At 44.6% G+C, this 26,601-nt stretch overlaps 3 protein-coding genes across 5 annotated transcripts in view; 2 read left to right on the top strand and 1 right to left on the bottom strand.

Moving 5' to 3' along the window:
- BICRAL (BICRA like chromatin remodeling complex associated protein) overlaps window positions 1-3,725 on the bottom strand; it is a 47,087-nt gene extending 43,362 nt beyond the window's left edge. Inside the window, exons 1-2 of one of the 3 annotated variants that reach the window (XM_075042779.1) lie at window positions 285-784; window positions 57-189 (exon numbers count right to left, since the gene is read on the bottom strand). The gene's annotated coding sequence lies outside the window, so the exon portion shown is untranslated. Of the gene's footprint in view, window positions 1-56; window positions 785-3,707 lie in introns of those variants that run through there. The other 2 variants (XM_075042783.1, XM_075042778.1) reach the window with 2 other exon arrangements.
- Window positions 3,726-3,855: 130 nt separating this feature from the next.
- On the top strand, window positions 3,856-7,407 carry TBCC (tubulin folding cofactor C). Its single transcript, XM_075042784.1, has one exon. The coding sequence runs from the start codon at window positions 3,903-3,905 to the stop codon at window positions 4,962-4,964; it is 1,062 nt and encodes a 353-aa protein (XP_074898885.1). The 5' UTR covers window positions 3,856-3,902; the 3' UTR covers window positions 4,965-7,407.
- Window positions 7,408-15,314: 7,907 nt separating this feature from the next.
- PRPH2 (peripherin 2) lies at window positions 15,315-25,505 on the top strand. Its single transcript, XM_075042028.1, has 3 exons — window positions 15,315-15,895; window positions 18,665-18,911; window positions 25,269-25,505. The coding sequence occupies exons 1-3, from the start codon at window positions 15,315-15,317 to the stop codon at window positions 25,503-25,505; spliced, it is 1,065 nt and encodes a 354-aa protein (XP_074898129.1).
- Window positions 25,506-26,601: the final 1,096 nt, after the last annotated feature.

Raw genomic sequence — 26,601 nt, 5'->3', positions numbered from 1 at the left:
CCTTACTAAAACAAGCAGTAGAATACGATGGTTGCACAAGCCACTGAAGTACCTACTTTGTAGCCAGAAGTAATTATGTTCATCTGCTCATCTCTTCTGGAGAAACTCAATCTAACAGGCAGAGATCACACGTATCAGATAAGAGCTCCATGCAAGATGCAGGGGCCGATGCTTTTCTTGAAAACACAGCTAAAAGACAAAATAGCATTTTGTGTGCGTGATGGTGCAATGTATGTGCATTACACCCTTTGGAATAAAAAAATGTCAGTGCTGGGAATACATACCCGTGATAAGGAATAACTGTATTTACTTCCTTCCTTTGCTTCAGAGTGCAAATCTACATCTTGAGATCATGCCACAACTATGAGGTTCTTGACTTTCACAAGCTCAGGGACATCAGGTTTAAAAATCCATTATTATGAGGCCAGACACCCAGTTGCCTCTGTGGATCTTGCTTCTACTCCCCACTCTTCTTAAAATAATGATGGAATGAGACAGGATCTCGAACCTTCACCTGAACTATGCAATACATCTCACTTCAAAAGGCTATGAGTTAATGCTGTTGAGCTAGTTTAAATCAGTACAAAATATTTCAGGTAGATAGCATCCAAGAGTGATAACCATGGGATACAGATTTAAACCTGGCAGCATGCGTAATGGAGCTTATGTTTTGGAGTTTCACGGCGCTAGATCCAAGTGAGCAAGTGCAACCTGCAACTTCACATAAAACAAATGACAATGTACAGTCCAAGCAACAGCAAAAGGTCTTACTGAAATGATTACCATCTACTTTCAAACGAGAGAGGAACTAAAGCACATCCGGGGGGGGGAGGGAGGGGGAAGGAAGTAGGAAAAAAACTATAACACATACAGAACTATGTACCTTTTATCTAGCATCCTCAAACAGCTAAACTGCTGTTGCACCTTACCAAAATGAGTCTAAGTCTGAGCTAGAAGGCTTTCGTTTTATTCAGGTGGTTACCATTTAGGAAGTTGTAGATCTTCTGTTCTCTATGGCTTACAATGGAGCACACTAAGCTGCCTTAAAACATAAAAGTTGCTGCCAGCCAAGTCAGGAAGAAAATTGTCAGTCTTTGTATTACCACAAGAAAATAGATATATACCAATATCATATATACCAAAACCTCAAATTGGAAGCGTGGAAAGTAATTTTGGAACATCAGGTTGAGATAGTTGGAAGAATTTTACTGCTCCCTTTTTAATTTTTTCATTATGGTCGTACACTTCACCTTCTTGTATCTGCGGTTATTTTGCTTCTAACCCACAAATCATTTGTGTGCATTAGCAAGGTGAAAAGATTCCAGTCTCTCCCAGAAGCTCCTATTCGCAAGTGTATTTGGTCCTCATTAATTTAAACCTCCAATCACCTCTAGAAAAAACAATTCAGAATACCTAGCTTTCTAAGTGCTCAAATGTAATAAAAAGTAAACATTATACTGCAGCATGAAATACTTATTTATTTTGAGCTGTGTACACTAGTGTTTTCTTGTAATGTTTTCATATATAAAGTTGTTTTACCCACTGCAGTTCATCCTACCGGGTCACATCTGTGTAACAATACCAAGGCCATACTCCAACATACTGAAAAATAGCAAAAGCCTTTTTCTGTCCATATTCTCATGTATGGGATAACCACTTCCAGCACTTACCAAGTGTACTACCTACACTCATGGGAGCATAAGGCAGAAAAGCCTGCTATGTAAAATGAAACTTACACATCTTTCTTATGAAACAAGATAGAAATAAGGCTGGGTTTTTTTTTCTTACAGTGAATTAATTGCACCATATTCCTGCCTGATGTAACATTACTGCAATTACTGCAGGAGTGGATTTGACTATTTATTAGCAAAAATGCCTAAGACTTACTAAATGCATCACTTAAACGCATTAGTAGAAAAAAAACCAAAACAAGTGACAATATTTCAAGACATCCTTCCTTCTTCATGATTGAACGTTCTCCCTTTCTACAAGGTTAAGTGGTTTTAATTTTTTAAGACTCAAAATCTTTTTTTTTTTAAAAACAAAATTCTGGACACATTAACATTGCAGTGTTGTGACAGTTAAGAGCTGTAATGCATTAACCATGATACTACTCATCCTGCTGTCCCCCATCCAACCTGCTCCAAGGTACTACTGTTATACAACAATCCCTTGAAATCCCCTGGTTTTATATTGTAACAACGATAAGGAAAGAATATTCTCTATTTTAGTGCAAGTCCTTTATGCATTACAAGGATTAAAGGCATTTCACTGCCTTTCTTCTGTCATCCCAACTAGGCTGACACTATTACCTTCAAGTTTCAGGTACTCCCTGCCCTCTAACGATGTTGTATCACATCTAACACGGAAGTTAAGCCATATTTCTCAGGAAACAGGAGACAATGGCTACTTTCAAGCTAAAGCTACTTTTGAATGCTAACCTTAGGTAGCATAACAATCTATACTTCCAAACAGGAACATGAGACAAAAAACTCATGCTATCACGAAACAGAGGACAGTGAATTCAGAGTATCTACTTTGGGTTTACCACCTCTTTGTTTCAATGGATAGTTTTAGGTCTTATGTTAATTTATTATAAGTAACTTTGAAATGCTAAGGGAAGTGATATTTGTGGAACTGGACAGGAGTTAAATTTATTTTCATATGTTTCTAAGAGTGCTTTGTGTTAACTTTCTTTGCAAAAATTAACTTTCCATGAAACACAAGAGCAGTTCTCAAAAGAACACATCAGGAGGATTTTTCTACTTTGTAGCCAGGTGTACTTAATTTCTGGTTCCTGCTGCAGATGTACTGAAAACACATCTCCTGATCATAAAACTTAAAAAACGTAAAGTCTTCCTTGCCATGTTTCCACATGGGCCTCTGTGGATTTCTCATAGAGACCTCCCTCTGGGGCACAGTAACCCACAGGCACTGCACCGCTCTCACGTTTTCCCTCCGGAACCGAGCCCTCTTCCCCAACAAAACACTCGAGAAATCAAATAAGCAGCTAAGCAGAAAAACAGCCCATTTGGCAGCACCTCTGCAGCCACCTGCGAGTAGTTAACAGCCTTTTTCATAACTACTTCACTGCAGAAGAGGAAACGGTAGGCGAGGTTAATTAAACCGCTCCATTCACAGAGCCTCCCGAAGACATCGCCCCTGTGAAGCGGCCAGCCCACCCCGGCGCGCGGCTCCGCGCCCACCGGGCACAGGGAAGGCCACCGCCAGCCACCAGGCTCGGCCGCGGGGTAGCCTGGCGCCTACCAGAAATACACCACCGGCTCAGGCAGGACCCGAGCAGCCAGCGCGGCCTGACTTCATTTTTAACGGCGGGCGGGGGCGGCCGCGGCCCCCAGCCGCCCTCCACGGGCCCCGCCACGGAGCCGCCCTCCCCCGAGCCCCGCGGCGGGAGGCGGAAGAGGCCCCCGGCGCCGCTCGGGCTCCGTCGCCCGCAGGAAGGGCCGCGGGCGGGCGGTGCGCCGGCAGCCGGGACCGCCCCCGCGCCGAGGGCCGCCGGCCCAACGGCCGCCGCGCTCCCCGTCGCAGGCGCGGCCTGGGAGGGGGAAGGGCGGGAAGAAGCGGGCACTTGCGCGCGCGCAGGGGGGAGGGCGGGGGAGGGCAGGGGGTTATTTATAGCCCGGCTGCTAATTGGGGAAGCGGGATAACGCGCCCCGCGGAGCGCGGCACCTGCCGCCAGGACTCACCCCATCCCGCAGAGAGGCGCCGGCCCCTTTAAAACCGCAGGAGACCCCTCCCTCCGGCCCTCCTCCCCTCCCCCTCCCCGCCCGCCGGGAGCCCCCCCTCCCCCAGCCCGCCAATCGGCGGCGGCGACGCAGCCGGGGCTGCCGGCAGCCAATCGACGGGCCGCTTAGTGACCGGAGGGGAGGCGAGGAGGCAAGATGGAGGCGGCGGGAGAGGCGGCGGCCGCCGCCGAGGAGCTGCGGGCGCCCGCCGCCTTCGTGGCTCCCCTGCAGCCTGGGACGACGGCCGCCGCCGCCGCGGTGCTGCCGGAGCGGCTGCAGCGGCGGGAAGCGGAGCGGCAGCAGGGCGTGGAGCGGCAGCGGCAGAAGAAGGAGGCGCAGGCGGTGAAGGAGGAGCGGAGCGAGTTCTTCGTCGCCGCCTTCGCCCGGGAGCGAGAGGCCGTGGAGGCGCTCCTGGCGGCGGGGCCGCTGGAGGAGGCGGCCGCCCGCCTGCAGGGGCTGCAGAAGCTGCTGACCGAGAGCGTGCGGTTCCTGGCACCCTACGAGGTGCGGCAGGGGCAGGAGGCCGTGGCGCGGCTGCAGGGGGACCTGGCGGCCCGGCGCCAGCAGCTGCAGCCCAAGAAGAAGTTCGCCTTCCGGGCCCTCAAGCGAGAAGCGGCTGCGGGCAGCGAGCCGCGCCCCGCCGAGCCCGAGCCCGCCCGGCCCGCGACCGCCGCGCCGGCCCCTGGCCACGGCCCCGCCGAGGGGGAGCCGGGCGGGCCGCCGCTCTGCGGGTTCAGCGGCGCCGAGGGCGAGGAGCTGGAGCTCGGCCCCGCTGAGCTGCTGCAGCGCGACGTGGTGCTCGCCGGGCTGCGCGGCTGCCGGGTGCGGCTCCGCGGCAACGCCAACACGCTGCGGGTGCGGGACTGCCGGGGCTGCACCGTGCTCTGCGGGCCCGTTTCCACCTCCGCGCTGGTGGACGGCTGCAGCGATTGTCTCCTGGTGCTGGCCTGCCAGCAGCTCCGCACCCATCGGACCCGCGACAGCCGCTTCTACGTGCAGGTGACCAGCCGAGCCGTGATCGAGGACTGCGCTGCGGTCTCCTTCGCCCCCTACACCTGGAGCTACCCTGGCATCGAGAGAGATTTCGAGTCTTCTGGGCTGGACAGAAACACGAACAACTGGAACCTGGTGGATGACTTTGACTGGCTGGCGACTGACAAGCCTTCGCCCAACTGGAGCCTGATCCCCGAGCAGGAAAGAATCAGTTGCTGGGACTGACTGCAGAGGCAGCTCGGCGCCGAGCGAGAAATCCCGCTGCAAATGCGTTGATTCATAGGCTCAGGGACTTCGCCCCCAATATGCCATTAAATGATTCCATTCGGTATTTAAATTGTGATTGGCAATGTATGACTGGATTTCTTTAATGGGGAGAATACCGGTCAAATACAGTTTACTGTTCTTACTCAAGTTGCTGCTATAATCTTTATGTATCACTGTGGAATTTGCCAGCTGCTGCAGTACCTCCTTGCTGAGTTTTTCTAATTAAGGTGGGGCAAGGGGCAACAATACACAAGCAACAGTGAGCCTCTTAACAGCTGTTGTGCTGCTTTCACTCACCCAGGCAGAATCTGAATTAGCTGCAAGTGGTACAAGCTGTACTGGAATGCAAAGATTAAATACCAAACTTTTCATGTTTTTGTGGTTCTCAAGTTGCAGACAACAGTACACTATCTTACGGGCAGTACAGGAGAGGACTTCTGTGAGGTAATGAGAACAAAAGGTTAATTTAAAGAAGGAGTTTGTAATTGAAGAGCATAACACTGCAATGAATTGTAGGCTACAATATAATTATGAGCCAGGTTCTGTTGATGTGGGTGAAATCTGTAAGTTGTCTTTATTCAGGGTTTTAGGTGAGAAGTCTAAAGGAAAGAAGTCTCCTAATGAACATTTGATGCTCTTCTAATATATTAATGATTGTTTGGAATTTACAAACCTATAGAGGCTATATAAATACTAAACCTTCACAGTTTGAAAACATTATGCAAGAGGATGCTCCTTCTGTAAACAGTTTTAACCTGATATGGATAAAATGAATGCGTTGAGTGTGCTTCTGGGGGCATACAGTGAGTGCTGATTAACATTACAGAAGCAAGGTAAACTGCTCTGCTGCGGTCTGAAACATCAGGGGAGAGATGTTCAGCTATGTCCTACTGGTTGTTTCATCTGTCTACTGGACAGTAGGCTCTGTGGTGCTGTGATCTTAATTTATAGCACCCTGCTACTGTGTAAGTGCTGTGTTGACAGAGGGAGTCAGTAAAATTGGAAGATAAAGCGCTATATTCCAGTTCCAAAATTGCATGTTATCTTGCATAAAGTGCACAGTAACTTGAGTCCCATTTCTTCACACCTGCTAAATTAAAAAGTCGCAGCATTATGGAATACAGTGTTTTTACAATGGCCTGTTAGTGGTGAAGTGACCACTATCTGCACATAAAGTATACATAGTAGTTCTAGGTTTCTAAACCCACTCCTTAACTTGTGACATTTTTGCAAGAAATCATTGTTTATCTTGCCTAAGAATCAGCTTAGGGTTGTATTTTAAAACTGCAAAATATTTATGCTGCCCTACCATCATAATATGTGCCTCTAACAGAAAATGGATACTAGCCAAACCATCAAAAACTGCATCATTGCTATGAGAAGTACTTGAAACTCCACTTGAGTACTTGACTGGTTTTGAGCAGAGAAACTTTTTATCTAAGTTGTTTTCAACATATTTAATTTAAAAGGGGAGGGGAAAAAAAGGGAATTTTTATATATTCTTCACAACTTTCAGTTTTGTTTACTTCTGTTAATATATACTTTTTGACTGAATTGGATTTTGCATTTCAGATATTTGTTTTGAATTGTTTCAGTTGTCCCTATACTAATGATTCTTTGCATTGACAGCATCATAAAATGATTTAAATAAAACACCCTTGGTCTTGCTTTAAAGTAGATAATTTATAATATCCGTTGTTAAAGGTGTGTGATCAGATAAGGCTCTGGAGTATCCGAAGATATCCATCTTGGGACAGAACCTGATTTTGTTGTTAATCTTTATTCCCCACGTATCCTGGTAGTGACAAATCAATCCCCTTAGTGTCCTCTAGTCCTGGGACTGCAAATTGTTCAGCCTGTAAGAACTACAGAAATGCCTTTGTTCTGCTAGCCAAAGGCTATAAACATTTATGTTTACTTACTATGTTGCTGGACACTGGCAAATCTAGAAATGGAGAGACTACCACTAGGCTGTAGCAGGTATCAGAGATACGTGCTTCTCAATACACTTCAAGCTGGCATGTAAGCGTGTTCCTGTATTAGCTGTCAGTCTGTAGTGTGCAGTATTGCCTGAATAAACGGAGCATGAATCAAAACAAGGGAAGTTAGACTTCCATTTCAGCCTGAATATGCTTCCTTAGTGACATTTTTCAGAGGTCAGTTACTGACATCCCAGTTCTAATGTTTCCTTTAAATACTTAACTTTTGTCAAACCAAAATTACTAGGTAATACTCTTCAGGAACATGACTTCTGAGGAGGCTGCTGAAGGTGTTTCAGATGACTACTTTCCCTTAAAGATTTATCATTACCTTAGTAATACAAAACAGGTAACTGAATCTTGGTCTCAAGCATGACATGAAACAATAAAATTCAATTTGAGAACAGCAAGTCTGAAAAAGTTTGGTTAGGTGAATACTTAGATGTAATTTATAGTTCTAAATATGTAGCTTCATATATACATACACAGAGTTGTACATGTTTCCATGCACCTTTTTTAAAATGTTAGTTTCCTAATGTAGAAACATACTAGGAGAAATTCAAAGCTATTTTGAAACAGAAGTATATTATGTTAATAATAATGTAGTATGTGAACACAAGTTATGCACTAGAAAAGGTTTGCCAGCATATTCATAGGCTCTATCAGTATAGAAATTGTAACTTTTTTCAGGTCTGGAAGAAAGGGAAACACCTAAGCATTTCTATCATCCAATTAGTTATTTTAACAATGCTATTTATAATTTTTTTAAATTAAAAATACATATGGAAAAGGAAGTCACAATTAGTATAAGCACTAGCAGGCTGTCATCTGTGTGTCCCAGAACACTTCCTCCTGGCAACACCAGAACAGACAGGTTTTGTGTTACTCACCTGTGCTATAACCCCAGCATTCTGCAAGCCCTTGTAGGTAGGAAAAAAAGTAAAATGGTGTGTGAGTGAGAGAATATTAGCTGTTATCCCAAAAGTACAGTTACTCATTTGAGAATCCATTTTTCCAGTCAAATCTAGTGGAAAGTGATAGCTCAAACCTACTGAGAATTATATACTCAATTTTTTACAAAAGTATGTCAAAGCATGGTAGGAATATGTGTGTATGTATATATATAAATGTTTTACAGGATAGTTATATATAATCTGTATTTAAAATTTCTCAGCTATTTCTTAAACTAATTTATTAGCATTTCTTAGGATCTGTTTTCTTAGATGGAACAAATTTTATGTTGACGCATACTCAAACTAATGTTTTGGAAATCAAGATGTTGGGGGTACTTTGACAGGTCTAGACTACAGAGTTGTCTAGATTATTTTATTGGAACTACTTACAGAGTAAATGCTAAACACGGAAAGACTAAAAGTCTAGTCCACAGTATTTGTAGCTTCATCATATTCCTTTAGTTACCTTTTGCCTCAGCTGACAAGGCACCAGAAAAATTGCTTCCTGTCTGCAGGTGAGCCTTAAGCTCTTTGTTCAAGAGGTCACAAACATATCAAGTATGGAAGTGATGAAACAGTTTTACTGAGAGTGTCTGGTTTCAACAAGTAAGTAAGTGAGGAGTTTTGTGCTGTCTGGTGTCTAGATGACTCAGTGATGGAGCATCTCATCCCTCACACTGAAGCAAACTTTCAAAGAGAGTTAAGGAGCCTGCCATGACATGCCCTGAGCTGCCAGCAGCAAGTGGCTGGGCTCCCGAATTCCCCTTCTGAAGCCAGCAACTAAGAACTATTCAGAGGGAAGGTTGGGCAGAGTTCGTGCAGCAGCTGGTTTGAGGAGATGGGCCAGGCTCGTGCCGTCCTCCTGGGTCAAGGAGACTTGCAATGCCGGCCTGGTCAGAGCCGCTTTGTCTCTCCGCTAATCGCAGCTTGGAGAAAGGAGCGCAGCACATGCTTGGGGTTTCTTCCCTTGGAGTGATAAGCAATGCTGACACAAAGAAAGTGCCTGGCAGCCTCTTCTCGGCCAGGAGCCAGGATTGCTTTCTGTCTAACCTGCTAGGGAGAGCTTGCAAAAATCCCTTTCCCCGGAGACCAACAGGGGAAGAGGTACTTTGTTTGGGAGGCTTTGTGCAAGCCTGTGCGCTGGGCAGGCGTCACGGCTGAGTGGGTAGCAGGTAACGTCGCAGTCGTGCTACAGGGAGGGCAAAAGCGGTCAGAACTGCCGTGAAAATAAGCTGGTTTCAAGCTACCTTGCCTAGTAGCAAGATGGAGGACTAAAAACATGATGCAAGAGAGAAAGGAGCCCACTGAATGAGCATGTTGAGGGACGGTAATTCCCCAACCAGTTAAGAGGACCATCAGCACTGCTTTGCCTCTCTCTGCAGCAGTTTGTCGGTGTGACCCGCATGGTGGCTAGATTCATGGAACCTACATAAACGCAAGACCGAAGCAAACAAAATCTCCTCAAGAACTCTAGCTCTGGTTTGCATCTTGTTGCCACCAGAATAACCAAAGAACTTCTTTAAGAACACATACCCTAAAGAATTTAATTTTGCTAGGCATCAGAAGGGGCTGAAAAACAAATGCCTGGCAGGGGCGTGGTTGTGAAGACATTATTAGGATAACATAAAGATCAGCACCATAAACTAGGTGCAAATTGGCCCTAAATAGAGGGCTAACAGCAGAAAGGCAGAAAGTTTATAAAAACAGTGCAGGGCATTGAAGCGTGTTTGGAACCATTTTCCACAGGGAGTCACAAGAGCAAACTCCTGGTTTAAATCTTTCTGAAAGACAGGCTGGTCGGACAGCCCTCCTCCAGCTGGCAGTCTTACCAAAATCTTTAGACCCAGTTCACCACAGCGCTGTAACTCAATTTTTGAAAGCTCCTATGTGTCTGTGAATGAAATAAAATTGTTCTATGCAAAAATACACAATAAGAAACCCATAGAAGAAAACTGAGACAATTCCTCAGCACTACAGAGAGCTTTGAGTGTAGTATTTGTTGAGGCTGTGAGAGGTAGCACAGACCAAAGCTTGCCTCCAGAGAAGCAGCTGAGAGCTTTGCTTCTTTCTGCTTCCCGTAAGGCCACCGTTTCACCTGGAGGTCCTGTTCCCAGAGGGGCTGACCCCCTCGGTTCCCACGGGAATCCAGGCATTTCCCTCTTTCAGCACCCACTTCTCTGAATACCAGGAACAAACTGAGTTATTTGCATACCTTCTTTATCCAGCCCTGTTTCGTTTAAACAGATTCTGGTGGGGGCTCTAGCAAAATTGTGTGAAAAAACAGGTAAGAAATAAGTGCCTAAGACAGTTTCTTACACGCTAACACATTATATTTTTGAGAGCTTGTATTTATTCCATTTTTTTTAATATTAAGGGGTTTTTTGAAAGTTTCTTCCTGTTTTGGCACTAGCTATTTGTAGACAAGGATCAAATCTCAGTGGCTTTACCTGAAATTGTTTCAGGTGTTACGAAATACTTAGGCATTCTTTAGTGGAAGAGTTTTTGTGAATACATACAATCCTTCTCCCTCCCCCCTTCATATACATTCTACTTCTGTCTTTCCAAGTGGATTTCTCCCAGCGTGTAAGAGTGGGATCTGAGGGCAGACTTGTTGGATTTGAGAACTGTATGCAGACAAGTACATTTCTTTACCTTCTTTATGCATCATCCTTTGGCTGCTCAGCTCTGCCCCCTTACCTCCTGCTTTCCATCAGGCCCTTCCCTACTTCTTCTGAGTACAGCCTTTTTTCTACGCAGCTTTCCTGTTATGGCCATTGGATCTGCACAAGAGAGCTCATAGCCTGTACTGTACTAAAAAGCCAATTTCATCACATACAAGGAAAGATATGAATAGCAAGAAAAAAATATATCCAACTTGCGGGATTTCAGCATTTCCATTCACATCATGATCTGATTTATCTGACTTACTTGAGAATCCATCTGTTGTGCTGAGATGTTTTCCGGCAGTAATGACTATTGTGAGCCTTTTGTAAGTTTCTTTCAATTCCCGATATATTTCTTTCCTGTTTCTGCAAGTACAAACATTGATTTATAACTCTCATTCTTTCAGCAGTGAACACTACACTCTAGGCATCACAGTAATACAAATAAATACTCATAATGAGCATTTGGAGGGTCAAAGAAAAACTGTGTTTTCTGAACACATTACCCACACTCTGAATAAGGATGGCTGAAATGCTGGGAACTACCCAGAGCAAAACCACGCTAAAGCCCCCACAGTATGCCCCAGCACAGTCTAGGAGCCACAGGGTCCAGCAGGTCAAATTGCTCTTCCCAGGGTGTACAACAGCCCCAGCAGTGAATTTAGCAACTTGCCTCTGCTTCCAGCCTCAGGACCTGCAGTTACCTCACATGCCACAAAAACAGTAGCCTACCAAGTTACTTGTGTACATAGAAGGAAAAAAAAAAAGAAAGTCCTAAATCAGACTTTTCTCCACCTGTTAATCTTACAATGTGGTACAGCCATTTTATCATGTTGTTCCTCAGGAGCGTCCCTGTACAAACCACACCGTTACAAATGCAAGCTAAAGCATAGACTAAAGTGCAAAACCAAACCTCTTATCTCTACACAATAACTTCCTATCATAGGTAAAACCAGACATCTTCATCCTTGCAATGAAACATAACCACTTCTAAGGAAAGAAAATTAAGAAGAACCCAAGAAAGCCACATGTTTCATATCACAGAGCAGTGTGAAAGAAAGCTTGGGTCAGGAAATTATTTTTTTTTTTACCAGCTAAGAGCATTTCTGTAGTTTAGGCACACAGGATGTAGCTATCTAAAGAAAATTTGCCTTTTATATCTCGTATTCCTGAAGATGGAAGGAGCATGGTTGGTCCAGGACTGGGCAGCAGACTGTATAGCAAATACCAGATTGAATTGTTTGCATTAAAAACAATTTTTTCCTCCCTTCTAGCACTAACTGGTAAGTTTGTGGCTTATATTTATGTTAGCAGGCATAGTTTTTCAGAAAGGTATTGATATTGTATTGTTATCCGTAGAAATTATCGCTTTTTAACAATATTTTGAATTTGAACACATCCATCCTGAGTTCTAGCAGGTCAATAATCATCTGAATATTTTATTCTACCATTTTTTCCTCCAAAATGGCATATGAATTATACATTTGAGTTAATATGCAACCTCTGAGGAGACTATTAACTCAAACATCCTTGCTGCAATTAGCTTTTGTCTGCTATGGATCACTTTCAATATTTTCTATTTGAATTAGAAAGTCGTAGTAAGTCTGCCCAATTAAAGTTGATTACCTGCCAAGATGAAGATTTGTAAGAAAAGCAGATGCCAGGCAAAACCAGTTTTCTTTTTCATGCTGTCCACACCCCAAAACACTTCTCGATGATCCCCCGTAACCTTCCTCTTCCTTAGGTTACTCTGCTTGTGACAGCCCTCAGCTGATCAGTTGGTGCTGAAGCTTGCACAGGGCTCATCAGTTCTGTGTCTGGGATAAGCTGGAAGCCTTAACTCCCTGCTTTTAAAAGTGTTACCTTCATTCTTTGAAGGAAGCAGCAGAGTATAAAATATGATTTAATGTCACCAGTGCCCTTTAAAGTTTCCAAGCATGGTGAGTTGACTTGATAGTGGGTAGTTTTTGCCACTCAGAATCCCCACCTGGTAGTGAACTGTTGAAACTATTTAAATACACACAGCAAATTTCCAAATCTGGGTTGTTTTGGGTATGTTGATTGCTCTCTGTGATGACTTTCAAGGTATTACCTGAAGTCTTGATGGTCTAATTAGTACCTGAGTGTCCCTTCCTGAACATCAGGTGAATCACTGATCATCTCCAGAAAGTGTTAAGTATTTAGGAGTGGTTTGTTAGGACCCTGCCTATTAACTTCATTTAAGGAGAGGAGTGGATCAATGAGCCCTGAAGCATATGCTGCATGTTCTATTTCACTATTTTTATTCCTGAATTAACAGGAAACACTCCAGTGTATACAATGACATGGGTTTGCTGCATCAGATTTATTGCAGACATCTGAATGTTAATTAAAGTAATGAGTATTCAGACCATCATCTGTGCTCCTGAATATAAGCTTCCCAATATCCAGAGCAGCACCAGGCTCACAACTGCCATGAGCAGATTTACTATTTCTTGTCCTATTAATTGCACTGCAGAACATATTTCACTGTATGTCCTCGTCATCCACAGACCTGATGATAGAAAATTCTTTTTCACTTTAACTAGAGTTTCACTCTGTCATTGCTGACAAGAAAGGAAATACTTTCAGGTTAATTTATCTAGAATTAACTTCAGGCTGTCAGAATAATACACCCTCCAAACTGCCTTGTATTTCCTAGCTGAGCCCTGGAGGAGTCAGTGAAATGTAGTAACGTGTGCTGCATGGTTAGGGGATATTTTGCCAAGAAGCCAGGAGAGATGTTATTTCAGTGCTATGGCTTATTGCACAAAAATATTTAACTGGCTCTTCCGAGAAACAGCACTTTTCGTCTACTTCATGGCAAGCAGAGAGAATAGCCCCTGATGGAGAATTGCCTTCCTCCTTTCCTCTTACACACTTGCCCTTCACCTGCAAGGGCAGCAGCAATGTGAATAAGCAGGCCTGCTTTAGGAAAATCCCAGTTACCAGCTGCTCTCCAGGTCACTGTGATAGCACCCGGATGGGCCAGGACAGGTCTGTGAAAAACCCCTCTATTAGCACAGGAAAAAGAAGCAGCTTGATAGCCTCTGTCCTTACTGAAGAGACCTCTGGCATCCCAGGATCTCAAACAGTAAGCGAGCAGCATCCACAGCAGCAGACTACCAAATTGCTATTTTTCACTGCCTTTTTTTTTTTTTTTAAATTCTTATTATTTTTCACACTGGCCTTCTTCCTGGGCAGGTCCCTCCACCTTTCCTTCGGGGTTGGTGCGCCATGCTGCTGGCAGCCACTAGAGGATGCCCCCAGGGCACTCTGGCAGCAGCAGGTCAGGGTGGCTTGGGTGGGGGCAAAGCCTCCCGGTCCTTCTCCTGGGGCTGCTCCTTTCTCACCCATGCCCTCACACACCTGCAGGTTCATTTTGCTTTGCTTGAGGTTGCCTGAGGCTCATTTTGCGTCGCTGCGGCGGGTGGTGAGGCGGCGCAGGACTTCCTCAGTTGCTCTGAACCTCTGCGGGGCGAGGGGGGAGCAGGAGGTGATATTTCGAAGTGAGCAAAACTCCTAAAGCCCTCGAAAGAGCCAAAGCCCAGCGGCCGCGCTTGCCTGAAATGGCTGTGCGGGGTAAGGAGGAAGGCCGCCGCCGAAGGAGGGGGTTGCATCCCTCCGTTTCTGCCCACTACAGCATGAAAGCCGAGCCGGGCAGCAGGTCCCTCGGCAGACCCCGAGGACCCCGGGGGTGTCTCCCTCGCAGCGGCTAGTGACAACGGCCAGAGGGTCCCTCCCCAGCTGCTGGGTGAAATTCCTCCCTGGTGTAAGCTCCCGGGACTCCTTGGGCAGCCCTGCTCCCCTCCCTGGCCTGGTGATTATCCAATAAGCTGCTCACGTCAGCTCCCTTTTTATAAAAGCATCTCTAGATTTCAGCCCGGGGTTTATTTATTGAGTTTCTCTGAACTTTTCCTTTCTCCTTCCCTCCTGCCAAGGCCTGGAGATGGTACAAACCCTGGAAGTAAATAGAAAATGCCAAGCTTAGGTTTTTTAGGTCACTGTAAACTACACGCTTATCTGCTTCCAGAACACATAAGCCACAGGGTGTCATCTCGGGTCAACACAGAAGGATAAGGACTAGAAAGGTGGTTTTGGCTGTAGGTATGAATAAATCAGGATCACGTAGGGGAAGTATATCTTTGTATTCAAGCAAGCCTTTTTTAATCTTGGAGCCCTCTTCCTTTTTCCTCAAAGGATCCATATTCTTCTGGCAACAAAGATCTCTTTGTATCTCTGTGTTTTCATATGCTGCCCAGCAGCCTATCATAAGAAAGCACAAATCTACTAAATAGTAAAATGAGGGATTATTTCCACTCATCTGTTGACAGACATTTCTCCAAATTGGATCAAATGATTAAAGGTATTAGAATGACGTCTTGCAGATCCAGATCAAACCATTTGAAACCTTGAGACTGTTTCTCCTTTGCTTGGAAGGAACCACCAGAAATAGTTGTAGGTGCTAATTGCCCATTATTCTCACTAATGTGAAATTGTTAATTGGGATCTTTGAACATTTTACTTGCTTGAGTCCTAACTGGGGGAGCTCAAGATGGAAGGACCGTTCAGTGGCTCGCTTCCCGTCGTGCCGTTCGGGGTCTCTTCCAACGCCTGAATGGTTCTTCCTCGAGTCACTTACGCCAAGAAGAGGGGTCCAGGCTGCAAAGTCTTCCAACATCTCACATTACAAAGATGGCACTGCTGAAAGTCAAATTCAATCAGAAGAAACGGGTAAAACTAGCGCAGGGACTATGGCTCATGAACTGGTTTTCAGTGTTTGCTGGAATCATTGTTTTTAGCATGGGATTGTTCCTCAAAATTGAACTCCGGAAGCGAAGCGAAGTGATGGACAATTCTGAAAGCCACTTTGTGCCCAATTCTTTGATATTGATGGGTATATTATCCTGCGCCTTCAATGGGTTTGCTGGCAAAATTTGTTATGATTCTCTGGATCCCGCTAAATTTGCCAAGTGGAAGCCTTTCCTGAAACCTTACTTGGCACTATGTCTCTTCTTTAACATACTCATTTTCTTTGTTGCTCTGATTTGTTTTCTCATGCGGGGCTCTCTGGACAGCACGCTGGCCCAGGGGCTCAAGAATGGCATGAAGTTCTACAGGGACACAGACACTCCCGGAAGATGCTTCATGAAGAAGACCATCGACATGCTCCAAATTGAGTTCAAATGCTGTGGCAACAACGGCTTCAAAGATTGGTTCGAAATTCAGTGGATCAGCAACAGATATCTGGACTTCAGCTCCAAAGAAGTGAAAGAGTAAGTGAATTAGTGGGGTTTGTATCGCATAGTATCGTTATTTGATCAGTATTATACTAAAGAAATGTACATCCCAACAGGCACTGACTGGAGGGGGTTTTGTATAAAACGAATTTTTTCTCTGCTCTTGCTTAATAAGCATCCCAAACGATCAGCTAGATTGCTTCCTCCCCTGAAAAATTCTTCTAATGTTATACAGGACATAAAATATAAAGCACCAAAATACAATTCTCACTCTTACTCAATGCCATGAAAACAGACTTAAAATAATATTTTTTACTGTCTTTCACCTCTTTATAAACCCATTACATTGAGCCACACATACCTATTCCCAAAATCAACAGGAAAGTATTAGAACATCTCTATTCCTAAAGCAGATTTCGATGCTACTTGTTAAGTTCCTAAAAAAAGACTTCCCTGGATATATACTGTTGATAGCACTTTTAAAATTCCACTTTAGATATTGGCAATTAATCAGTCTCATGGAAACAAACAGAAACAATAACACTTTACCAATAACTTATGTGTTTTAGATCCTTAAGATTTAGAATTTTATTTGTATATTCACTCAGTGGATTGCTTCAGCGCTGTGACAATATTGAGCGTCAACACCTGTTGACGTTCCTAGCTTTACAGTGTCCTTTGTAGCCAAATGCATTTTAAGTTCTCTCCTGTATAAAAACATGTTCAGTATATATACTCGTGCCTAATTTTTTTTAAACCTCACATGAAAACAGCACAAGTTTCCTCTATACAAACCAGAACAGCTCGTTGACCAGAAACACCTTAATGGCTCTGATGTCAGTGCCCAAAGAGGCAGTAATCTCAAAATCAGGTTAGGTGCAGTAAGCACAAGTAAAAAATAAACATGAGAACAAAGGAACTTTTGAAATGAAAAAATGAGCATTGAGCATAAATACCCACAACATGTTAAAAAATTAAGCACTGGAGGAAGAGATCGTTATTCAGAGTTCTTTGGAAACATAATTCATTAACGTTCATACTTTGTGGTTGCACAAAAGGTCTTGTAAACTGGAAGCAATCTGCCTTTTAAATATACTGCCTATGTTAAAAATGTCTGAAATAGTTTTGAAAAAAACTTTGTGTATCTCTTGGGATCCCTGCCTGACTCTGTAAACGGTATTTCACTTGTGTGTCTCTCTGCATATTGTTTTGACTTGTTGGGTGGTCTGGTTGTTTTTGCAATTCTGTATTAGGACTTTATAGTGAAAACTATTACAGGCTTAACCTATTGCGCTGCGGGGTTTTAACAAATACATTCACTATTTAGTAAGGGAGTATTTGCATAGTAAAGGTATGCCCATGATATAAATAACTACTTGAAAACATAGTAAGTTCACCTTGCCAGCATTATATGGAGATTTGAGAGCTGTAACTTAATCCAGCAGCAGTGGAAGGGCAAAGCACAGAGGGAAAACAAGGTTATATTGTCCTTAATAAATGATGTCTTGTTTGGGACTGAGAATCAGGGCAATTTCTTTGTACTACTGAGGCAGGAAATAGGGCATTAAAAATCCACAAATGGATGTTAATGAATGAATTCAAGGTTTGAACTACGTGGTGGTGCATAATCTCTGCTTACATTCCTAGTGGGATATTCTGGCCCCTTTTGAAGTCAATAGCAAAGTTCTCCTTAAGTCCAGGGAAGGTGGGCGTCCGCCCCCCACACTGAGATTTTTATATTATTTGCGGAACAAAGGCCTGATCCAGTCTCTCTGAAACTGGTGGAGCATTTACACATCAATAGCAATTAGACCCAACTCAGAGCACACTTTACATCTAGAGATAAAACCTCAACTGCATTTGGTGTTTAGATATATTTAGGTCAGGACTGCAAAGTGGAATTTTGCTTCACCAGGCTGTTGCGATCACCTTTCTCTCTATGACACAACTTTAATATATCCGTATAGAAAGCTACCAGCAACTCTCAGATTTTTTTCACCTTTCTAGATCACTGGGGCTCTCCATTCTGTCATTTTCTAAGCAAAATGGCATTTGTTAGAGCTGCAGTCCTTTTATCATAGTCTTTTTTTTCCAGTGCCACTGGAACTATTTGCCTTCTAAGTATCTCTCATCTAAACATCTCATAAGGTACCAGACTAAATGGCTGTTTATGGAGAGCAACCAGTCTCAAATGAACAATAGTTGGGGAGCTCCTGCAAGGACATCCTGTTGCTGAAGCACATTTCATGTTTTAAATACTGGCTACCTTCCCAAGCCAAGAATAAATGCATAACCCCTTCCTGAAGCTATTATCATCAAAGAGAAGCTATTAGGTTTGCTGGATCAATGGTCTAGCTGGATATGGTGGGTCCTAAGGCTATTGTGGGTCCTTTTCCAAGGAAAAGGTCCCAAGCTCAGGTCACCTCCAGCATCTCCCTTCCACCCTAACTGTGCTGTGATCACTCTTTCCAGACTGATATTTCCCTTCTGATATTTCTCTCTGCCCTTTACTTTTCTTAAAAATTAATTTCTCTGAAGAAGTGACCTGAGAGGGCGTGTTTCCATCATGAAGAGTTAATTATAGACTCAGTGTAGCCTTGACATAGAAAAGGATTTCAGAGAGGAAAAACACCCAGCACAATTGCTGCTATATGAACAGGGGATGCAGAGAAGCAGCATGGCCAGGAGGCATGGTGGAAAATCCACGTTGCCTTTGCTTTCCTCTCATGTGCAGGTCTGCTCCAGTCTATATCGTGTGTGTGTGTGTGTGTGTGTATTCACGCTTCCTTCTGCCCTTGCCCATAGTCGGATCAAAAGCAACGTGGACGGAAGGTACTTGGTGGACGGCGTCCCTTTCAGCTGCTGCAACCCCAGCTCCCCGAGACCCTGCATCCAGTACCAGGTCACCAACAACTCAGCCCACTACAGCTACGACTACCAAACGGAGGAGCTCAACCTCTGGCGCCGTGGCTGCCGGGAGGCCCTCCTGCACTACTACAGCAGCATGATGAGCTCCATGGGTGCCGTCGTCCTCCTCGTCTGGCTTTTTGAGGTAACCCTCTCCCCTCTGCCCCGCTTTGCTGAAGCGCCGGCTCCGGAGGGGAAGAGCGTTTTTCAGTGTGGACTTTTGAGTTAAAGATGAGATCTGTTTAAAATAAATAATCTGCCGCTGTTCTTTGGCTGAGAAAACATCTAATAGTGAACATCTGTGTAAGGCCTGAGAGGTCCCAGGCTGGAGACACAGCTGGGAAGCATGGGATGGGGGATGGATTACAGACACTCCCTTCAGAGCAAGGGGCCAGAGCCTCGCGTATCCCACAGCAAGAGGGAAAAAGGGACTGATTTTCTGCCAAATGCAGGGTGCTGAGCAGGGAAGAACGTGTGAGGGCTCAGCTATCAAAATGCATTAATTTTACATGTGTCACCATTAGTGGGGCATGAAGAGTACACAAAGCAGCACATCAGAAAGAGACGGCAGTAATTTATGGGACAGAAAGTGCAATTAAGGGGTTTATGTGCTGATGAAAATAAGACCTAGAGCCATGCGCAGTGTCCAGCTTCAGGGCAGCATTTGGTTTAAGGTCCTTCATCAGCTCTGCCAGTGATTTTGGTCACAAGAAGTGGTTTAGGTGAAGCAGATGGATTAATTTTAATTCATTCTGCTTCCCGAAACCACTGTGCATATGCAAACAGGTGCCAATACTGCCCATTGCAGATGTTTGCAGGCACCGTAACCCGAAGTGCAGCTTTGCTGCTAAAATACTGTTCATTTGATGTGAGGAAAACACATCCTTCTGCCTCTGGGAGATGGCCAGTTTTCTAGCCAGGGTATTTAACCAATACTAATACGCAGGGAGCGTGGGCTGGCAGTGGCACGAGGGCTGGCGTGTGAGGTGCTGGGTGAGGAGGTAGGGCAGGACCAGATGGCAAACGGGGAGGGTGCAGCTCACTATGCGACATGGAGTGCAGCAGACCCTTTCTAACCCTTGAAATGGCTGCTGCAAATGACATTGCCTATTTTAAGTGATTCAGCCAGCTTTTTAAATATTTAGATAGATAAGTGCAAATTAAAAAAAACTATGCAAGGACTGGCTTACACCCTTCCAGGAATGAAGATGCTTTTTAGAAAATAAACACCTATCCAAATAATCTGTGAACTGAAAAAAAAATCATAAAGTTACTTCATGTTGTATTATTTTAAAAGTAACTACTCCGCACGGCTGAGAAACATACTACCTCCTTGTAGTGCTGATGTTCTGGTAAGAAAAGAAAGAGAAGCTCATGTCTCAGCCCAGATTCAAATGAAGAGTTCTTGAGGAGAAGGCAATTTCAGCTGTGTATGAAAATGAGAAGGAAATTTAAAGACTCGGGGGAAATATGCACAGAAATACTAATGCCAGCTGTGAAAAATCATGGCTAGAAACCTGTAACACACTACTGCTGACTTGCAGGAGATTAACGACAGTGATGCTTTAACATTAATAGCAGGGATAAAAATGCCGTATTTTATTTCTAACTCATCAAAGTACACCTGGGCATGTTTTTCAACCTGTGGCATAATGAGAAATACGATCTTCTCTTTTTTCCTTTACCTTTTTCAAAATAGAAGGTGAGATTTTTTTTCGGGCATTCAGACGACTCTTGGGGTAAAGCTTTAAAGAAATAGCAAAATCCTGGGTTACATTAATTTGCCCTTCTGAATATTTATGACTTGCTTGATATTCTACCATAAAGGGTCCAGATTTGAGTCTCAAACTCCCTCTGCTTTTAAGGCAAACTCTGAAAGGAAGAAGCAAAGCAGGAAGCAGACATTAATTTAGTTCCCCTTGAAATATAACCACTTTCTTTAAATTCCAGTCCGGGTAGGAAACAGTTTTATACTGCGTAGGAGCGCAGCAGAGGTCCTGACTCCCGTCCAAGGTAAGATGTTGGTCTGACCAGGGTGAAACCCAGCAAAACATGCTGGCTCCGTGCTTCTCATTTTCCCTTTGACTGGCTTGCTGAGAAGTTACAGAGAAGTGCAAAAGCAAAGGAGTGTCCTGGTTTGCTTTGTGCCTAGAGCCGCTGTGAACTCACGGCCACAGCACGTCCCCAGCAAAGCCCTTCTGGGGGCCACCGGAGGACTCCTCCAGCTGGGTTGGTGGTATTGAGGTGTGAGAAGGGGGACAGAGCATGGAGGGAAACACTAATCGCAGCTGTTACTTTGAGCTGTAGAAAAACGGAACTTGTCAAATGGGCGTAGGGACCTCAGGGAAGGCCATTTAGGTTTAACGTTTCTATATTAGGTGCAAGGAAGAATGAACCTATTTTGAAGTATCAGAACTTCTATTTGAAAAAAATGTAGTGTGTCATATTTTCTGGAAATACATTATTATCCACATGCTGCTTTTACGAGCAAAAGCTGTAGGCTTCCCATGAGTGACAACCGGTCATGAGAGTGACAAAAGAAGATCACACTCTGCTCTAGCTAAGCCGCCTCAGGCTAAACCCTGGCAAACAGATGGGCTTCGCTGCAGAAGGTCAAGCAGAGCAAGCCTAGCTGTCTTCTTGACCTGCCTCAGCCAGTGAAGAGGAAATGGAGGGTTCAAGGGTGCCCTGAATAGAGCATTTCAAAAGGAAAGGAGGGCACTAGCCAGTTCCTGAGATGCTCCAGGTCCTTCACCTGTATAAACACGTGGCTCTCGATAGGCCACAGCTATTGCAACGGCCGAGACCCTGAGATTCATCTCACATGTGGTGCCACAGAGGGAGCCCAGCACTGAGCGCCAGGAGGTGGGAACCCAAGAGACCGACGAGACATGAGCGGGCGGTACATTGCACATCGTGCACTGGAGAGTCAACTCTCTGACACCTTGAATGCTGGGAGTGAACTCCCGGTAATCTTCAAAACCAGCCCACAGGCAGCAGGGACCCTCCAGAAGGACAGAGTTTGCTCTGCTGGCACAGATTGAGGGGCCGAGCATGCTGTGGTGCAGGGGGATGCACCAGCCCAGCCTGCCCACACCTAGTCCTGGAGAAACACTGCGGCCTTGTTCTTCCTGCCGCTTTAAAGTTGCTGTAAAATGACAAGAGTTTTCATGACATTTTGTCTGTTGGCCAGGGGAAATCATCACTCGGCAAGACTGGGCTACCTTTGGGACCCTGACGCCCAGGCCTTCTCTGCTGGATTACGTTTAAGCACAGGTCTGCAAGTCAGAGTCACAGACTGGTTGAGGTTGAAGGGACTCCGGAGGCCATCTCATCCACAACCCCCTGCTCAAGCAGGGCCACCTGGAGCTGGTTGTCCAGGACCATATCCAGATGGCTTTTGAATATCTCCAAGAAGGGAGACTCCAACACTTCTCTGGGCAACCTGTGCCAGTGCTCAACCACCCTCACAGTGAAAAAGTGTTTGCTGATATTCAAAGAGAAGCTCCTGCACTTTGGTTTGTGCGCATTGCCTCTTGTCCTGGCATTGGGCACCACTGAAAAGAGCCTGGCTCCATCTTCTTTGCATCCTCCCTTCAAGTATTTGTACCATTGATGAGATTCCCCCCGAGCCTTCTTTTCTTCAAGCTGAACATTCCCAACTCTTTCAGCCTCTTCACACAGAAGAGGTGCTCCTGTGCCTTCATCATCTCAGTGGCCCTTTAGTGGACTTCCTCCAGTACGCCCACATCTTTCTTGTACTGAGGAGCCCAGAACTGGACACAGGACTCCAGCTGTGGCCTCACCAGTGCCGAGCAGAGGGGAAGGATCACCTCCCTCGGCTTGCTGGCAATACTGTGTCTAATGCAGCCCAGGATACCCTTCCCCTTCTTTGCTGCAAGGGCACGTCACTGGCTCATGTTCAACTCGGTGTCCACCAGGACCCCAAGGCCCTTTACTGTCAAGCTGCTTTCAGCCAGTCACCTCCAGCATATACAGGTGCATGGGGTTGTTCCTTCCCTGGTGCAGGACTTCAGCAAAACTGATGGTCCAAGGCTCTATGCTATCATGTAGGAGATAGACTAATCTACCAGATAGTTTTCTCCAACTTCCTGGACTCTCTTATCCAGCAGAGAAGGCAGGCTCAGGTCAGTGGAGGTGATGAGAGCCCGAACATTTTGCGCTGCTTTTAGGAAACCTCAACTCTTGGGACCCAAAATCTTTCTGAGCAAGATTTTTAAGAAAACGAAGTCTTAAACTGAGAGAAAATGTCACAGAACCTCATCTGAGAGCAGGTCAGCTGCTCCCTTCTGCACAAGCACCTTCCTTTTTTAAAGCACAATCATATTTAGCAACTTAGAGCCATCCAGGAAGCCTGTAAGTACAGCTAATTTTGCTGTCAAATAGTGGGACTTAGTAAGTCAGTCACAAAAAAAGGCTTCTGCTGACATGCAGTGAGGTAGCACAAGCAGAGAACAAAGTGGAGGCCATCTTTGCATCCAGTCCTATCAGTCTTTACTTGCAACAACCATGAAAGATACTAGTCCTGAGTCTGAAAGCAGCAAAACTGGGGCTCAGATTGAAAGGAAGATGTCAAAGGCTTTAAATCCCAAGACTAGTGTGATGCGATTTGTCACTTCTTATGACTTTTATAGAATAGTGTTTCAACTGATTTAAGTCATCATAGTATTGAGTAGATCTACAACAAAATGAGACTGGAAAAATATTTCCAGATTCAGGGCTAGCAGAAACTTCTTTGAGGACCAAGGTGTTGCAAGTCATGCATTCCTATGTTAAACAGGATGAAAATTTGCCTTTGGATATGGAAGTATTTGATGAAGCTTGTTTGTTTGACCAATGTTTTTCCCTTTCTGGTCTTGAGTGAAGGCAGAGAAACGTGAACATCTGAAAATTTCAAGAGTAATCAATGGTAGCTTTAGTCTTCCAAGAGTTTGGAGACACTGATCATACACAAGCAGCATGATCAGCGTAGATAGGCTACTGAATGGTCCACAGAAACACATGCTTGAGCAGTCCCATGGGTCCAAAAGCCAGATGTGAATTTTGCCATTGGCCACACTACATGGCTGAATCCCAACTTCAAATCTGCCCAGCTACCCGATGCTGTAATCCTGCATGACAGTCTGCAAGCTTCCTCCACTTCTAGTTCAAAAGCCTCAACAGGGAGAAGCACCTTGCAGGTCCAGGGCAGCTCGCCGTGGTCCTCAGCTGTGCCACCAGATAAGCAACACACAGGGGTGCTGATCTCTTCAGCCATTAGGGTTTAGGAGGACCAGAGGTAATCGCTTCCTTGGGAATTTGGATAGGATAACAGAGGCATTGTACTTCCCTTACAGAACAAATCCTATGAGGTCATTAAAAACAATAAGTGGTCTCGATCTTAGCTTTACCTAGCACATGAAAGAGTAAACTAACCTAACTGCTGCCCCATCCTCACCACCTGCTCTACCACCTCATGAAGCTGGCTCTTCTGGGCGCTGCCTTTTCTGTCTTTCTCTGCTTCACAGATCAATAATTTTTCCTCATAAGCACCACAACAATGGAAGTCAGATTGTTCTGAATGGTGTTAGAAGGCAGGAGACTGGCTAAAACCAGTCTTTCTCTCTGGAGGCAGGTTTGGGTTGTTGCTAGTGTCAGGGGTGTTACATCAGCATAATACATCAGAAAAAAGTCTCAGTCAGGGCTGCTGGGACTAGTAAATATTTTATCAGAAACAAATTGTTTTAGATGGAACCAGTGAGAGACACAAATCACCTAGTGCTTTGGTTTCCTTATTTGCACATACCTATATAAAAACAAAACCAGAATTTGAAGTAGACAAGCTGATGGCTCAAATCCTAATGCTGCTCTGTTCTGCACAGATGCTGATTCATGAATATTTCCTTGATCAGATTAATATACTTGCCAAACATATTAAGGTCAATGTGAAGTAAAAATATTTAGAGTTAAAACTAAGTGCATAGTGGCAGAGGATGTTGTTGCACATATAAACAGCTTTATGGACATGCAGTGCACAGGAGCAGAGGTTTCATTAAAATCTCCCAGGAGATGCCGACCCTGTGACAGGGTATGTGGAAAGCCCCCCTGTGCACAGGGCCACCGAAAGCTGCTGTACCAGAGCAGCCAGCACATATTTCCTTCGTCAGCTGATGCATCCGCTCATCGCTTGTCAGCGGTCACGCTTCCCCTGGCGCTCACTGATTTCAGACCTCCACCCTCTCCTTTCCTACCTGTGAAGGGACATTTTCCTCCTGCCGGCTCCCCCTCACCCCTCCTGGCCACCTCAAGGGGGAAGGCTGCTCCAGAGCTCCTCTCACGTAGAAGATTCCCGCAGCCCTTAAGCTGTATCTGCTCCGTGCCTTTGGCATTTTGTCCATGCTGCCAGCCCAGGCTGCTGGTAGCAGAGGACGGTGAAGATGCGGGCGAGGGTATAAAGGTTTGCCTGACTTTGCCTCTCTGTCTTTTCCATTGCATGGCACAGATGTCCGTGATGGTCGGCTTGCGTCTTCTGCACACCTCTCTGGAAAGCATTGCAAATCCCGAAGACCCTGAATGTGAAAGCGAAGGGTGGGTCCTGGAGAACAACCTGAAGGACACTTTGAAGTCTGCGCTGGAGAGTTTGAAAAAGATTGGTAAGTTCAATCAGGTGGAAGCAGACGCCGAAGGGGCTGAAGGCGAGGAAGGTGGGAAGACGCCAGCCATCACAACGGTCAGTTGAGCTTCTAACTGATGTGGACTTTTTATCAGAGAGAAATAAAAAAACCTGAGAGTTGTGAATACCTACATTTTAAAAGCTATGTATCAACCATCAGAATACACATTTCTACGCGTGCTTTTTTTTTTTTGTACATGGGAGCATACAACATAGTGCACCATGGGATAATGCACTTATCCACAATGTGAGTACACCCTATTCATATCTTCTTGGGGAAATGACCCCACTAGGACTTACAATATTCACATGTTCCCTTATCAAGGACAGTTAGTTAAAAAAAAAAAAAAATTAAAAAAAGAATTGCTGGCATCACACGGTGATCATTCCATCTTATTTTGAAATTAAAAGTGGAATTTGAAAAGTTAATATTTTTGGTCAAGTTGTGTTATCAGCATATTTTATGTATTTCAACTTTTAAAGACAAACAGATTGGTTTTCTGGGGAGTAACATGTTAGAAGTCAAAGACAGAAGGATTTTCAGAATTGTATATAACTTAGTATACAGGTATTTTGACAAACCTCTCATATAATGTGGTTTTTGTTAATGTGCTAAGCAATGGTATTTTCTGCTGTATTCTTAAGATGTGCATAGAACAAAATGCAAACTTATGCTGAGAATTTATGTCCTAAGCAAAAATTGTAATTTAATGAAACAGCACAAGTATCGTGAAAACAACATTAAGGTAAGATTTATGGGTTTTGTTTCTCAGGGGTTTTTTTCAGCCTGTATATCTTGAATGAGTGTGTTGTAGACTTATGTTTCACCTTGTATTTAAACAAGCAGAAGCTTAGAAGATTCCTCTTGTAGTGGGTGGAATCAATGCTCTGAGCATGTGCCAGTTATGGTTATTCTGGACATTTTAAAAAGTATGTAATCTCATAGCTTGCTCCAGAATATTCAAGCCCAACTATTTTTAAAGCAAGAAAAAACCAAACCAAAACAAAAAGGCTACTTAGAACTAACATTTTAAATGTTTTCCAGGGTTCTAGCAAATGGATACCATTCAGCTGCAAGTATGTTGAGCCTCAAAATTTTGAGGCCAAGGAAAAGTAAGTTTAAATCAGTCCCCAGTGTGCAAATTTTACAAGTTTTATTCTT

This window comes from Buteo buteo, chromosome 12 (genome assembly GCF_964188355.1).
Source record: "Buteo buteo chromosome 12, bButBut1.hap1.1, whole genome shotgun sequence".
NCBI lineage: Eukaryota > Metazoa > Chordata > Aves > Accipitriformes > Accipitridae > Buteo > Buteo buteo.
Note: the sequence above shows the minus strand (reverse complement) of the source record. Positions and strands in the feature narration are given on the sequence as shown.